General features: G+C 39.0%; 1 protein-coding gene across 1 annotated transcript; it reads right to left on the reverse strand.

Moving 5' to 3' along the window:
• Window positions 1–6,141: 6,141 nt before the first annotated feature.
• LOC140013366 (uncharacterized) lies at window positions 6,142–11,346 on the reverse strand. Its single transcript, XM_072062634.1, has 5 exons — window positions 10,750–11,346; window positions 10,161–10,439; window positions 9,807–10,031; window positions 6,814–6,961; window positions 6,142–6,431 (listed from the first exon to the last, which is right to left on the reverse strand). The coding sequence occupies exons 1-5, from the start codon at window positions 11,344–11,346 to the stop codon at window positions 6,142–6,144; spliced, it is 1,539 nt and encodes a 512-aa protein (XP_071918735.1).
• Window positions 11,347–12,432: the final 1,086 nt, after the last annotated feature.

Consider the following 12,432-nt stretch of genomic DNA (forward strand, 5'->3'; position numbering starts at 1 on the left):
GATGAGCAAATGTTGAGATTTTGAAATTTGACCAAAACTGGAATTGTGTCCCATATTGCTCTGGCAGTGATTTTCAAACAGCTATAACTCTTTGCTCCGATGTCGAAATCGAGTGCCGTTTGTGGCACTAGAAACTAGACATTTCCAATTTTCCAATGGTTAAAGTTCATGCCCTGATTCCACCTGAGTGAGCCGTACCAACCTTGTAAATTTGTCTGTTTTGTTTCTTGTCTATACTGGAAGCCCTGTTTTGAGCTGTGACTTGATGCTCAAATATGAGTTAGTTGTGGACAGAATTTTATAATGATTCCTTCTTAGAAATTGTAGCCTTATGAATCTAGTTTTCAACGCCACTGACTACGCTCAATTCCAAGTTGAATTGAGTGAGTTGTGGCGTTGAATTGAATCTAGTTGAATTGACTACGCTCAGTTTTTCGTGAAAGAAAACCCTAATTCTGGACTGATTTATAGCTAATCTTGATTTGGGACTTGTTATTCGAAATCCTTGGTGTTAATCACCTACCAAATGTATCTTGGATGTTTGAAGAATGTCCATTGGCCAAATGCTTGAAAAAAGGAAAACTAAAGTACAAGGCAGATTTGCCTTGAAAATTCTTGGAACTTCAATGTTTTTGTTAACTGACTTCCCGTGCGAGTTTTTGCATGAAAATTTACAGAGAAATAGCTCTTAGATGGTAGTGTAATACTGCTAACTTTGGTGCCATTCCAAGTTCATTTAGATGCTCAACTAAAGTACCGAAACTCAAGCTTTAAATTTGGAAAACCCCTGTTTGAGGAGGAAATTTCAGTGACTTTGAGCCACTATATCTTGGTGCTCAAAACTTCAATTCTTATTCTGCTTATTGTGTTGAAAACTTTGATTATAACTCTAATTGAGTTCCAAATTTCAGAGGCTAGTTCGCATTGTGTGAATTTTGCCGAATTTCCAAACTTTACCGAAAATCGGTCCAAATCTGTCTTGGCATTCCAAAACAGCCACTTTGAGCCACATATGTCATCCATTTGGAATCATAGAAAAGTGTTTTCTAAAAACTTTTAGTTCTTTGGAAGTAGTTTCTAACGGTACCAAATTTTCCAATTTTGGACTTTCAGAGAGTGAGTTATGATTTTTCCAAGGATGCCCCTAAATTCAATAATTCTTGACCTTTTGTAAAATTTTCGCGCGGGAACATTTTCAAAGAATCTGGCCATATATCCGGCCAGTTCTTGGCCGGATAGTTGGCCGGATTGGTGGTGGAAATTGAAAAAATTTTGGATCCCTCACTGCCTCGAATCCAACCAGAAATCCGGCTGGATTGTGACGTGTCACGCTTCAGTTCGTCTTCGATCGATCGTTTGGAAATTGATTTACATGATTTCATACTTACTTGTTTCCATCCAATGATTTTAATGATAAAGATTAGATTTTTCTTATGATTGTTGAACCCCATTTTTGAGCCTCGATTTATAAGAAAATTTAGGTTCGGCCTCGCGATATTTTCTAAATTGTACATGTGTGCAATCTTCCGTGATAATTGGGATTTATAAGTGATAGTTCATTATTAATTGCTCAGGCACACAAAAGGACCTTCAAGAGGATCCTACGGTAGACGCTTAAACCCTCAAGACGGCATTACTTTTTTATTTACTTGGTGAGTGTCAAGTGTATAAGTACTTGAAACATGCTTAACTGTTATAAATGATTGGACATTTTGAAAATGGAGTCGAGTGTGTACTTTACCGCACTCGTTCTCATTTGAAATGAATGGAATGAAATATATGAATGAAATGAATAATATTGAATGATTGAATGAAATGAAATGGTATGCTATGGCTGCATACATCGCTGGAGTGAATCTCCTCGACTCACAAATGTACATGGGGGACGCCCAACTCTCACTGGCCAACTTTGGACTCGAGCCGGCATGAGGTTGATCAGGCTCCTTGGTGAACAATGAGAAAACGTAAACTCGACCTAGTGAGAGGTCTTGCTTGGCATACTCGAGCAGTATCGCCTCAAACAAATGGTAGGCGGGCCCGATGCAGGGGTATGTAATGGTGAACGGGGACATGATAAGTGTGGTTCTACGGACTATAACCTACCCGATTGATGGAGTGTCAACTCATGGAGGTTCTTGATCGTGCAAGTGAAAAATAGCTCCTGAGAGCTCCTATATCCTTGAATTGTTTCTGTTTACGCTTCTTGCTCGAATTGTCATTTACTTGAATATTATTGTTTTACTTGTTAATTAGGATTGTTACTTGGACAATGTGCTTGCATGTGTGTTCTTGGTCTCACGAGCAATCGCTCACCCCATAGATTTGTTTTCCTTAACAAGAAAGGACCTGGAGTGAATCTCGGAGAAACTCTCTGGATGTACTTGTGTATTAGGGTTTTGAATGCAATTGGCTAGATATTTTGGCTGTTGTATATTTTGGGATTTGATGTGTATTTTGGGAAATCCAATATAAGAATTGGACAATCGCTGTATTTTGAACTGGTGGTATAAGACTTGGATAGTCGATTATGGAAGCGACTTCTCTTTAGTAGGATTGTATTAATTGTTATATATTGTTAATCTTGAAAGTTTCCGTACTTTCTTACTTTATCTTGTCGTGATAGCTAGTATTGTATTAAAATTGAATCGAATTGTCTTGAGTCCTGGCGAGAGTTGGGCAGACATTCCGCGGATACCCTTTGGTTCGCCTTAGGGAGAAGTGGGGGCGTCACAATTGGTCATGCTCAAAAGTTGGTGGAAAATAGAAAGATTATGTATACTATTTGGTGTATGTGCTTTTGAAATTAAGTTTGATTATTCCTGTTGCTAATGCTATAATGGAAAAAGTATTTTCAACAATGAAAATAATGAATGATAAATTGCACAATTGAATAGGAGTTTATTAGATGAATGATTTTTTTTATTACATATATTGAAAAGCAATTATTTCAAGTGCAGAAAGTGAACAATATTAAAATATGAAAACACACTGAGAGACATAACTTTCAAAATATGTTGGTTCCATTATTAGTTAATCATATATCTTTTTAACACATTTTGATTAGTACATTTTCACATATTAAGTTTCCTCTAACTAAATTATATCTCTAGTTTTGCTGCTGACAGGAAAAAAATCATTTTCTTCAGATTTTATTTTCTTTTTGTAATAAAACTTAATTTTCTAGATGCATATTATCTTTAAATTAATTTAATGTAGAAAATGGAAGAGTGTGTAGAACTTGAAAAAGGGTCTCGCTTGAGTTTTGAAAATTACTCTCTCCATATGAAATAACAAAATATTATTCCATGTAAAACTTCTACAAGAATAATGTATGTTATGAATAAATTTTAGAAAATGTTGTGTGTATGAACTTTTATAACTTTTTTAAGAGGAAAATATCCACCCGACCCCTAAACTATTTCCATTGCACTCTTTGACTCCTCAATAATATATTATGACAAACAAACCCCTTAAACGATAAAAAAAAAATGCGTTATGATTTAGAACTTTTGTCATATTTAGCCGTTAGTGCTGATGGAATGTATGTTCTTAAACTCGAATCGGACAATGACTTGGTCGAGCTCAGAGTTTAGGGTGAATGGGTTCGGCCAGTTAATTTGATCTCCAATTGGATGATGTCATAATGACGTCATACCTATATTTTAGTTATTTATAAAATAAAAATTATATATAAATTTACACCTAACTTGAAATATTTTGTGAGTTTATAACTAATATGAAGAATTCATTCAAAAAATTGTACTAATTTAGGCTAGAAATATAATTTGATAAGTATTTGTGGTCTAATATATAATTTTTTGAAACAATTGAAGGTCAGTTCTTGAACTTAAAGTTCAAATGCACATTAATGGGCCTAAAACTTTTTAACAAGGCAATTCTTCAACAAAATTGAGATTTATATGTAAAAGAAATACAAAAATTAGAGTTGTATAGAGAAATTATAAAACAAGTTTGGGAGTATATTTATGATTGTTTAAAACATAGAGGGTAAAAACAAAATACAACAAAAGCTTTATATTTAATAAACTATTTCTTCTCCACCCTACATCCTCATCAAACTGGACTCGAGTGGTTTCCAGTGTCTTCTGCATTCCCCCTTTGTTATGAAATAATTAAATATTGTGTATGTCTATCACATTTATCTCATCCCTAGATGGTGACAAGTCTTTCACATTATTCAAGCTAATAAAGCTATCACGACTTTTGAGATGATAAAGATGGCACGACTTTCAATAAAGTTATTATGACTTTTGATAAAGATGAACAACTGTAGATAAAGCTATTACGTCTTACGAGAAAATTGTATCAGCATCTTGAAGAAGTTAGCTACTTTACTTTCCCTCATAGATAAGAGTTACTTCCCTTGTATCAAAGTGATAGAAAACTGAGATTCTATTTGAGTGAACGAAAGAATGGTTGATTTCTTACATTTCTCTTCCCCTAAATTCTTTAAATTTCCTATTTTCTTAGCATATTACCCACTACATAAATAACTCAAATTCCATATTACATTAACATTAGTTTTATAACACGAGACTTTTTCAAAATTCTCCCAGTGCCAAATCAACTAATAGGCACTTTTTTGGGCAATTCCTCTAGTGAATTTTAAGGTAATATTTCTCACCTTTAACTCATTTCATTTTTATTATGGCTAACCATACAAAGTAAGAGTTCGTTGCTCTTGATATTTCTAGAAGAAATTAGTTATCATGAGCAATGGATGTGGAGATTTATCTTGGATCCATGAGTCTCGAAAAAATCATTGTCAAAGATAATGATGCAACAAACCAATATCATGCAAAAGTTATGATATTTCATGAAGGATTAAAAATGGAATATTTGACGATCAAGAATCCGCTTGACTTTTGGAATAATTGAAAAGAAAGGTTCGACCATCCGAAGTTGATCGTTCTTCCAAAAGTCAGATATGATTGGCTCCATCTATGGTTTTTTTTTGTTTTTTTGTTTTTTTTTACAAAATCCCCTACATGGGGAGGCTTTTATTAATAAAAATTAAATAAGAAATTGGTACAAGTGGAAAGCTAAAGATAAGAAGCACTATTCCCTAACAACCCCTTTTTTTTTTTAATACGATCTTTATTAGCAAAGAAATGAGAAATTACATAGACCGTGTGACCTGACCTAACCTGAAACCGTACATAATCTCACATACGGAGTGGACAACTTATCTAACTGCAAAAGTGACCGAACTTTTGAAGGGAGATCTACATCACTTGAGAGCCGGACATCCGATTGTAGGTTCAAGGAGGCCAAAGCATCTGCAACCGCATTTGCTTCTCTGAACGTGTGAACCAAAGACACTCCTAAATTCGCCGCCAAGAATTGAATATGCCTAATAATGTTGCATAGTGGCCAGAGAGATGGAAACTTGGAGGACACGACACTCACTAAAGTACTGGAATCCACTTCCACTACGAATCCCCTGAGATTGTTGTCCTGGCAAGACCTTAGGTCCTCCAACAATGCCAATGCTTCTGCAGAGAGAACATTTTGATCTCCAAACTCTTTATAAAATGCAAACACTAAATCACCCTTAGCCGAACGCACCACTCCTCCACCACTAGCACGCCCGCTTGCGACACTTGCAACAGTATTGAGCTTCATAGCTTGCCCTGGAGGTTTCACCCATGAAAAGGTGTGAAGCTGTACCAATTTTTCCTTGACCTTACCATAGTGCGCCCAAGCACAATCTGTGTCCCCTTTGAAATACTCCACCCTAAGCAGGCCACCCCTACCCAACTGGTCAAGAAATACGCACACCTTGTTGATTATCTGATCGGACGACATGCTCATTCCCTCAAATCGGGCCTTGTTACGGCCCTTCCAAAGGAACCACAGAATCGATAGAGGAAGAATGACTCGAATATGATTCTATGAAACAAACTGATGAGACAAGAGCCAGCTGGCGAGCCTTGTGACCACCCCACTACCCTGGACCATCAGCTCAAAGACGTGGGAGAAATGCCGCCAAACACTGCTTGCTAAAGGCCCCGAGACAAAAAGATGGTCGCCCGTTTCCGGCGCTCGGCCACAGTAGTAGCACTTTGACGCTAACCTCAACCCTCTACCTTGAAGGAGATCATCCAAGGGAAGCCATCCTCACAACAAATGCCGAGCAAAGAAGGAAATCTTCAGAGAGACCACCGAGCTCCAGACCAATGAATCAATAGCAGACTGGTTGTACTTGGAGCAAAGAACCTCCCAAGCTGAAGACACAGTAAAACTCCCCAAAGGTGACGCCGTCCAAATCATTTGATCCCGAGTATTGGGAAATATACGCAGCTCTAAGTTCTTTGACACCAAGTGCCCCGGAAGAAGCCGTCGAAGCCATTGTTCATTCCAACCATTAGAGAGAAAGAACTCCCCTACCAACCTGTGTGACTTAGGCCCTGGCACCAAACTAGCAAGCAGAACATCAGAACACCACCTATCCTACCAGAAGTCAACCAAACCCTCACCCAGACACCACCGGATATTCCTCTCCGTGAGATCCTTCACCTCCAACAAACGGTGTCAAACTGAGGACGGACGGTCCGGTGAAACTAGAAGCGGATGCCCACCTCTGACGTACTTAATGTGTATGAACTAAGCCCAAATGGAGGCCTGTCCCCTCAACTTCCACCAGAGCTTACATGAGAAAGCCTTAGCAACGTCCTCAAACGAGCGAAATCCCAGTCCCCCCTCCTTTACCGGACGGCAAAGCTTATCCCAAGCCGCCTAATGGACCCTTTTGGCTTCGGTAGAGGTGTCCCACAGGAAAGCATTACACACTCAGCCTAAGTGCAGCAACACTGCCTTCGACGGTTAGAGCACCTAGAGTAAATAGATGGGAAAGGAACACAGGACACTTCGTATAAGGACAATCTTCCCTCCCATAGATAGCATCTTCGAGCTCCAATGGAATAACTTTTGACGTACTCTACCCAACAACCCATCAAATGCTACACATGTAACCCTATCACGGATCAGTGGCACCCCTAGATACCGAAATGGAAACCCTTGACACTGATACCCCAGTGTCGTGCTGACCAGGGTCAGCTGAGTGTCCGTAATCCTAGACGACATGCACAAAACACTCTTAGTAGTATTCACCTTTTGGCCAGAGCAATGTTGGTAGAGCTGCAAAAAATCCCTTATGGACACTAACGCATCTTGCGAGCACCGAGTGAAAATAATCATATCATCTGCAAAGGCTAAATATGGCACTTTTGACCTTGTAGATACAAAATGTCGACTGTCTTTGGAATCAAATATGCTTTGCAATCCCCTTCCTAGAAATTCTGCCATGAATAGGAAAAGCGTGGGAGAAAGGGGGTCTCCCTACTGTGTGACAGCCCCACCTCCCCCTAAGGCGAACCAGAGGGTTCGGCGGGCCGCCTGCCCAGCTCTCGCCGGGACTCAGTCGATCACTACATTCCTCAAATAAATTACAAGATAAATCTCATATATACATCAAATTCTCCAATAATTACATGTCATAAGCGAAGCATCCACGCTTAGAGTTAGTTTCCGCTTCATACATCCATGCGATCCTTAATACCAACTATTATACAAGAGGAAGTCCAAATTCAAAGTACACAAACATCCACTTCAATTCCAAATCTAAACTGTACAAGATATAAGCCATCCAGCCACGTGAATAAGTACTACAAGCCTTTCCTTCGCCACGAGCCCTATGGAGGGGAATAAAATAGTTTTGGGGTGAGCTAAAAACTCAGTGAGTAACCAATAAAATCAGTAATCAAATATATTTCACAATCGTTCGTTTCAATGATGTCATGAATCAGTAATCAAATATAAGTTTATTGCTCTCATGAGCCAGTGAAATCATTGTACTTAAACACCCAATGCTCAAATAGATTACTTAACGTTAAACAATAAGGGGGAGCAACGTTGGTGCTCCAAATCATGTCATGAACAATAAACAGGAGTGGAGACGTTGGTGTTCAGCACAAGACTCCCCAAGAACTCATTTAAGCCAAATCATATCATGAACTCACATGCGCACACATGATATGCAGTCGAGTAAATAATGCAAGAAACATTTCAAAAGTATTTTGAAAACAGTTTAGGGTCACTCACCTCCACGGCTCAGAAACCATCCATCATATATCATTACCTTGCCCGAGTCCAAGCCCTAAATCATAAACTCAAAGCAATCATACATTCTCAAAGTTCGGACAGCATTTTCCCATAAATGCTTCATTTCTAACCTATAATATATTACCAATCACACATACGATTAATAAGCAATAAAATATATCCAATTAGGCCACAATATCCCTCAATCAAAGCTAATTAGAAGCTTAAGAGTCACCATTAGAAAAACCCCCAATTAAACCCTAAAAATCGGAATTCATTCCCTCAAGTATAAATTTTCCGCAACGATCACAGTTAACGTATAAAAGTTCCGTTTAACACCTTTCGGCACAATATCCATAACTGAAGTTACCCTAATCGGATTGAAACGAATCTTATGGAGTTTCGAAGCCAAGACATATACCTAAATTTCTTATGAAGACCTCCAAAGCCAAATCATGCATTTTCATGATCAAAAATGGAAATTTCCACGAAAATAGAAATCTGGGCGCGGAATAGGGTTCATGGGCAGTCAAGGGTATTTCGGTCATTTCACATGATACAGTACTCGGATTGAGCTGAAATTTTGTAGCCAACTAGCTAACATCATTTTCTACAACTTGCGTGTTTTGGCCAAAATCTAATTGGGTAAGGATCAGGGTGAAAAGTCACGGTCAGATTAGGTGAAATGACAACCCTGTTCACTGAACTCCTACCTAAGCCAGTCTGGGTATTTCCAAATTTTCACAAGCTACCAAGCTCCGATTGGGCTGAAAATTTACAAGAAACTATAAAAAATCATTTTCTACAACTTTCATGTTTTAATCTAAGGCTAATTCGGCCTCTATCATACACAAATAAAACCGGGCAGAACAGAACAAGTTCTTTTCCAATGAAACCCTAGGCTGAAATTCCATCAACCTTTACCAATCTAGGTTTTCATCCATAAAACTTCTAAGATTCAGGTCATCTATCCAATAAAATACAATATAAGAGGTAGAAGAAGAGTTTCTTAGTTTAATACCTTCAAACCTCAAGGAAATACACAAAAACAAGGCTGCCCATGCAACAATCACTCCACCCAAAGCTTCCTTGTCACCTTGTTGCAAGTTTAATCGGTTTAGTTTTTGTGGTTTCAACTCAAACAAGGTATAATCTAAGATGGAACTTGAAGGTCTCCCTCTCTTTTTCTCCTCCCAAATTTTGTCCATCATGGAAGGCCAAGGAAGAAAATGGTGATTGACTTGAGTTGGATAAGTTTTAAACTTAATCTTGGTCATGGTCTTGGTCAAGATTGGCTTGGTGCTTGACAAGTGGCACAAATCCAAGGGAAGTCTATCTAATTGTCTCTCTTAAGCACTCAAATATCTATTACTCCAATCATCTCTTAATACCTTTTGTCACATAATTTGGTTTGCACAAAACTCCTTCTAGTCGTTAAAATTTTACCGCACTAACCGTACTAGCGGGTCCCACGTTGATAATACACTTCAAACTTAACGTGGACTAACTTGTATCAAGGAAATGATTTGAAAACTATATTCCCTTATAAAAATGTATAAGAAATTAATATATTGAAGAAAGGTAAAAAATTATAGACAAGGAAACAAAATAATGTCTCGAAAATATATAAAAATTTTCGGGTTCTCACACTCATTCTTTCGGGGTGTCACATGCTGCACCACCTGATAGGACTTCACAAAGCCTGTTGGCTCCCCATTAATTAGGATTGAGAACCAAGAATTAGAGAACGTGCGAAAGAGCAAATCCACTACAACCTCTTCAAAGCCATATTGCCTAAGCATAAAAAGTAAGAACGACCAATCGACCCGATCGTATGCCTTCTCCATGTCCAACTTCAAGATCAAGTTTGGGTCAACCAAACTCCTATCCAAGTCTAAAACCAACTCCTGCGCCAAAAGAACATTATCCACTATCCCACGACCTGGAACAAACCCTGTTTGTCATGGTGAAATGAGCTTCGGAAGGAGGCTATTGATCCTAATCGCCAAAATTTTAGACACTATCTTCGAACTTACATTACAAAGGCTAATGGGCCGAAACTCCCTCCAGTGGGATGCACCCTCTACTTTCACGATGAGCACCAACAAAGAGTGGGACCAGCTCTTGGGTTGCTCCATACCTTGGAAGAAATCCTGAATAGCCATAATCAAATCATCTTTAATAATGTCCCAGTAACTTTGAAAAAATCCTGCTCCAAACCCATCCGGACCTGGTGAACTCTGTATGTCCATTTCAAACACTACCTCATGGATTTCCTCGATCGTAGGAAGCCATTTCATCAGCTCATTATCAGCCTAAGTGACTCTAGGAACTTCAAAAGGAAACTCAGAAGGGGCCTGCACCTGACGGTTGGATGAGAACAACCCCGAAAAAAAAAGATATCGTTGAGCTCTTAATGTCTTGTGGGTCTTCATGCCATCCCCCTTTCTCTTTCCTAATACGGGAGTTGAAATTCGAGTTCCAATATTGGCGGGCCCTAGAGTGGAAAAAAGTAGTATTAGCATCCCCCATCTGTAACTATTTAATACCCGTCTTCTGGTGCCAAAACTCACACTCCATAGAAAGGGCCTGATTAAATCTCGCCCTGGCCTCATGAAAATGAACCTTAGACTCTTCATCCCTAATCAAATCATACTCTGACTCCCTTTGTTTCAACTCTTGCTCAGTCTCTGCCACCTTAGAAGAAACATTGCCAAACACCTCACGATTCCAATGCTTCAATTTGTCCCGCACTGTTTTGAGCTTATTGTAAAATCTAACCATCCCCATGCCATAGACCTCTTTACTCCACGCTTCTGACACTATCTCCCGGAACTGGGGGTAACGCTGCCAAATATTAAGAAATCGAAAACAAGACAACCCCACCCTATTGCTTGCATATCGAATCAAAAGAGGGCTATGATCAGATCTCTCTCTGGCCATATGAGAAACCCTAGATAGCGGATAAGCCTCAGACCACAGCCTATTCCCCAATGCCCGGTCCAAGCACTGCCAGATCGGCCCATTAGTCCATGTGAAACGAGATCCATCAAAATCAATTGCAGATAGGCTGCAATTAAACATGGAAGCATTAAATTCATCCATGTTCCGAACATTGGCGGGAGCCCCCCCTTCACGCTCCTCTGCTGCAACTATGACATTGAAGTCACCTGCTGCTACCCAAGGTTGATTTAGAGAAATTGACGAAGCAGCACTTTCCATTGCCTCCCAAAAAGGCCTCCGCCCAACCCTCGTACACCTTGCATATACCACAGACAACCAAAAGGATGCTCCAGAGGCAAAGGAAACTTGAGCGTGGATCATTTGCTCAGCATACTCGACACAGCTAATTCGAACGAGACACGACCAGAATACCCATATTTTACCATCAACATAAAGAGCCGAAAAGTCAAAATTTAAATACCTCCGAACCACCTCCAACTGACCCTTCGCAGATATTGGCTCTATAAGGATTAATAGTTTAACATTATTCTCGTGGCACAACCTCTTCAGATATGGCAAAGAGTCCCTCTGGGAAGCCTCTCGGATATTCCATACTAATATATTAATAGGTTAATTCCACTTTGACCCCTCAAACTATGCCCTTATTCCCACTTAAGTCCCTAAACAAAAAATTCGTCTCACTTAAGGAAATATTTTGACGGAATCTGGGGTGCCGTAAGTTTTCCTAGAGCGTGCAAACACGCTCTATTAATCGAAGGTTGTGTCAGTTGTGTGAAGGAAAAAGCGAGGACATGAATGTAAATTCACCTGTAAATATTTAAGAGGTTTTCTAAAGAAATTGTTCTCCATTGCTACCTCTATTCGAAAGGGGACGAGCAGAATGGTAGGATTAGCAAAAAATAAAAAAGAAAAATAGCAATCCACCATTGATCGGGATTCATAGCTGGTGATATGGGAAGGAAGAAAGGGCATCGAAAGGCATCTCCAGTGAAGGCAAAGAAAGGGAATGTGAAGATGGAAACTGGTAAGAACCTTCAAATTTTCACTTTAATACTATTAGGGGTGGTGTGCAATTGGAATATGTTGATGGATCGGGATTTGTATTGACATAGAAAAATGATAAATAGGCTGATGAAGTGGGGGATTAGTAAAAAATTAGGGTTTGTGAAAATATTTAAATATGCAATACACTTACTTGAAAATTTTTTATTTCGAAAATGGTCTGGAAATTTGTGATGTTGGAACCAAAATGCTTCTTCGTTGGAATCCTAATGCTCCACCATTGAAGACATTGGGGTCCTGAATGTACTACTGGGGTATTTTTAAATTTAATTTTCTGATTAA

Source organism: Coffea arabica, chromosome 8c (genome assembly GCF_036785885.1).
Source record: "Coffea arabica cultivar ET-39 chromosome 8c, Coffea Arabica ET-39 HiFi, whole genome shotgun sequence".
Taxonomy (NCBI): domain Eukaryota; kingdom Viridiplantae; phylum Streptophyta; class Magnoliopsida; order Gentianales; family Rubiaceae; genus Coffea; species Coffea arabica.

Excerpts from the sequence above, each read along its gene's own strand:
- LOC140013366 (XM_072062634.1), bottom strand. The coding sequence starts at position 11,346 with ATGGAAAGTGCTGCTTCGTCAATTTCTCTAAATCAACCTTGGGTAGCA. Across the intron at positions 10,032-10,160 it reads GGCCCATTAGCCTTTGTAAT|GAGTTGGTTTTAGACTTGGA; the intron begins GTAAGTTCGAAG and ends CTTTTGGCGCAG. Across the intron at positions 6,962-9,806 it reads GCTTTGTGAAGTCCTATCAG|AGTACGTCAAAAGTTATTCC; the intron begins GTGGTGCAGCAT and ends GTTGTTGGGTAG.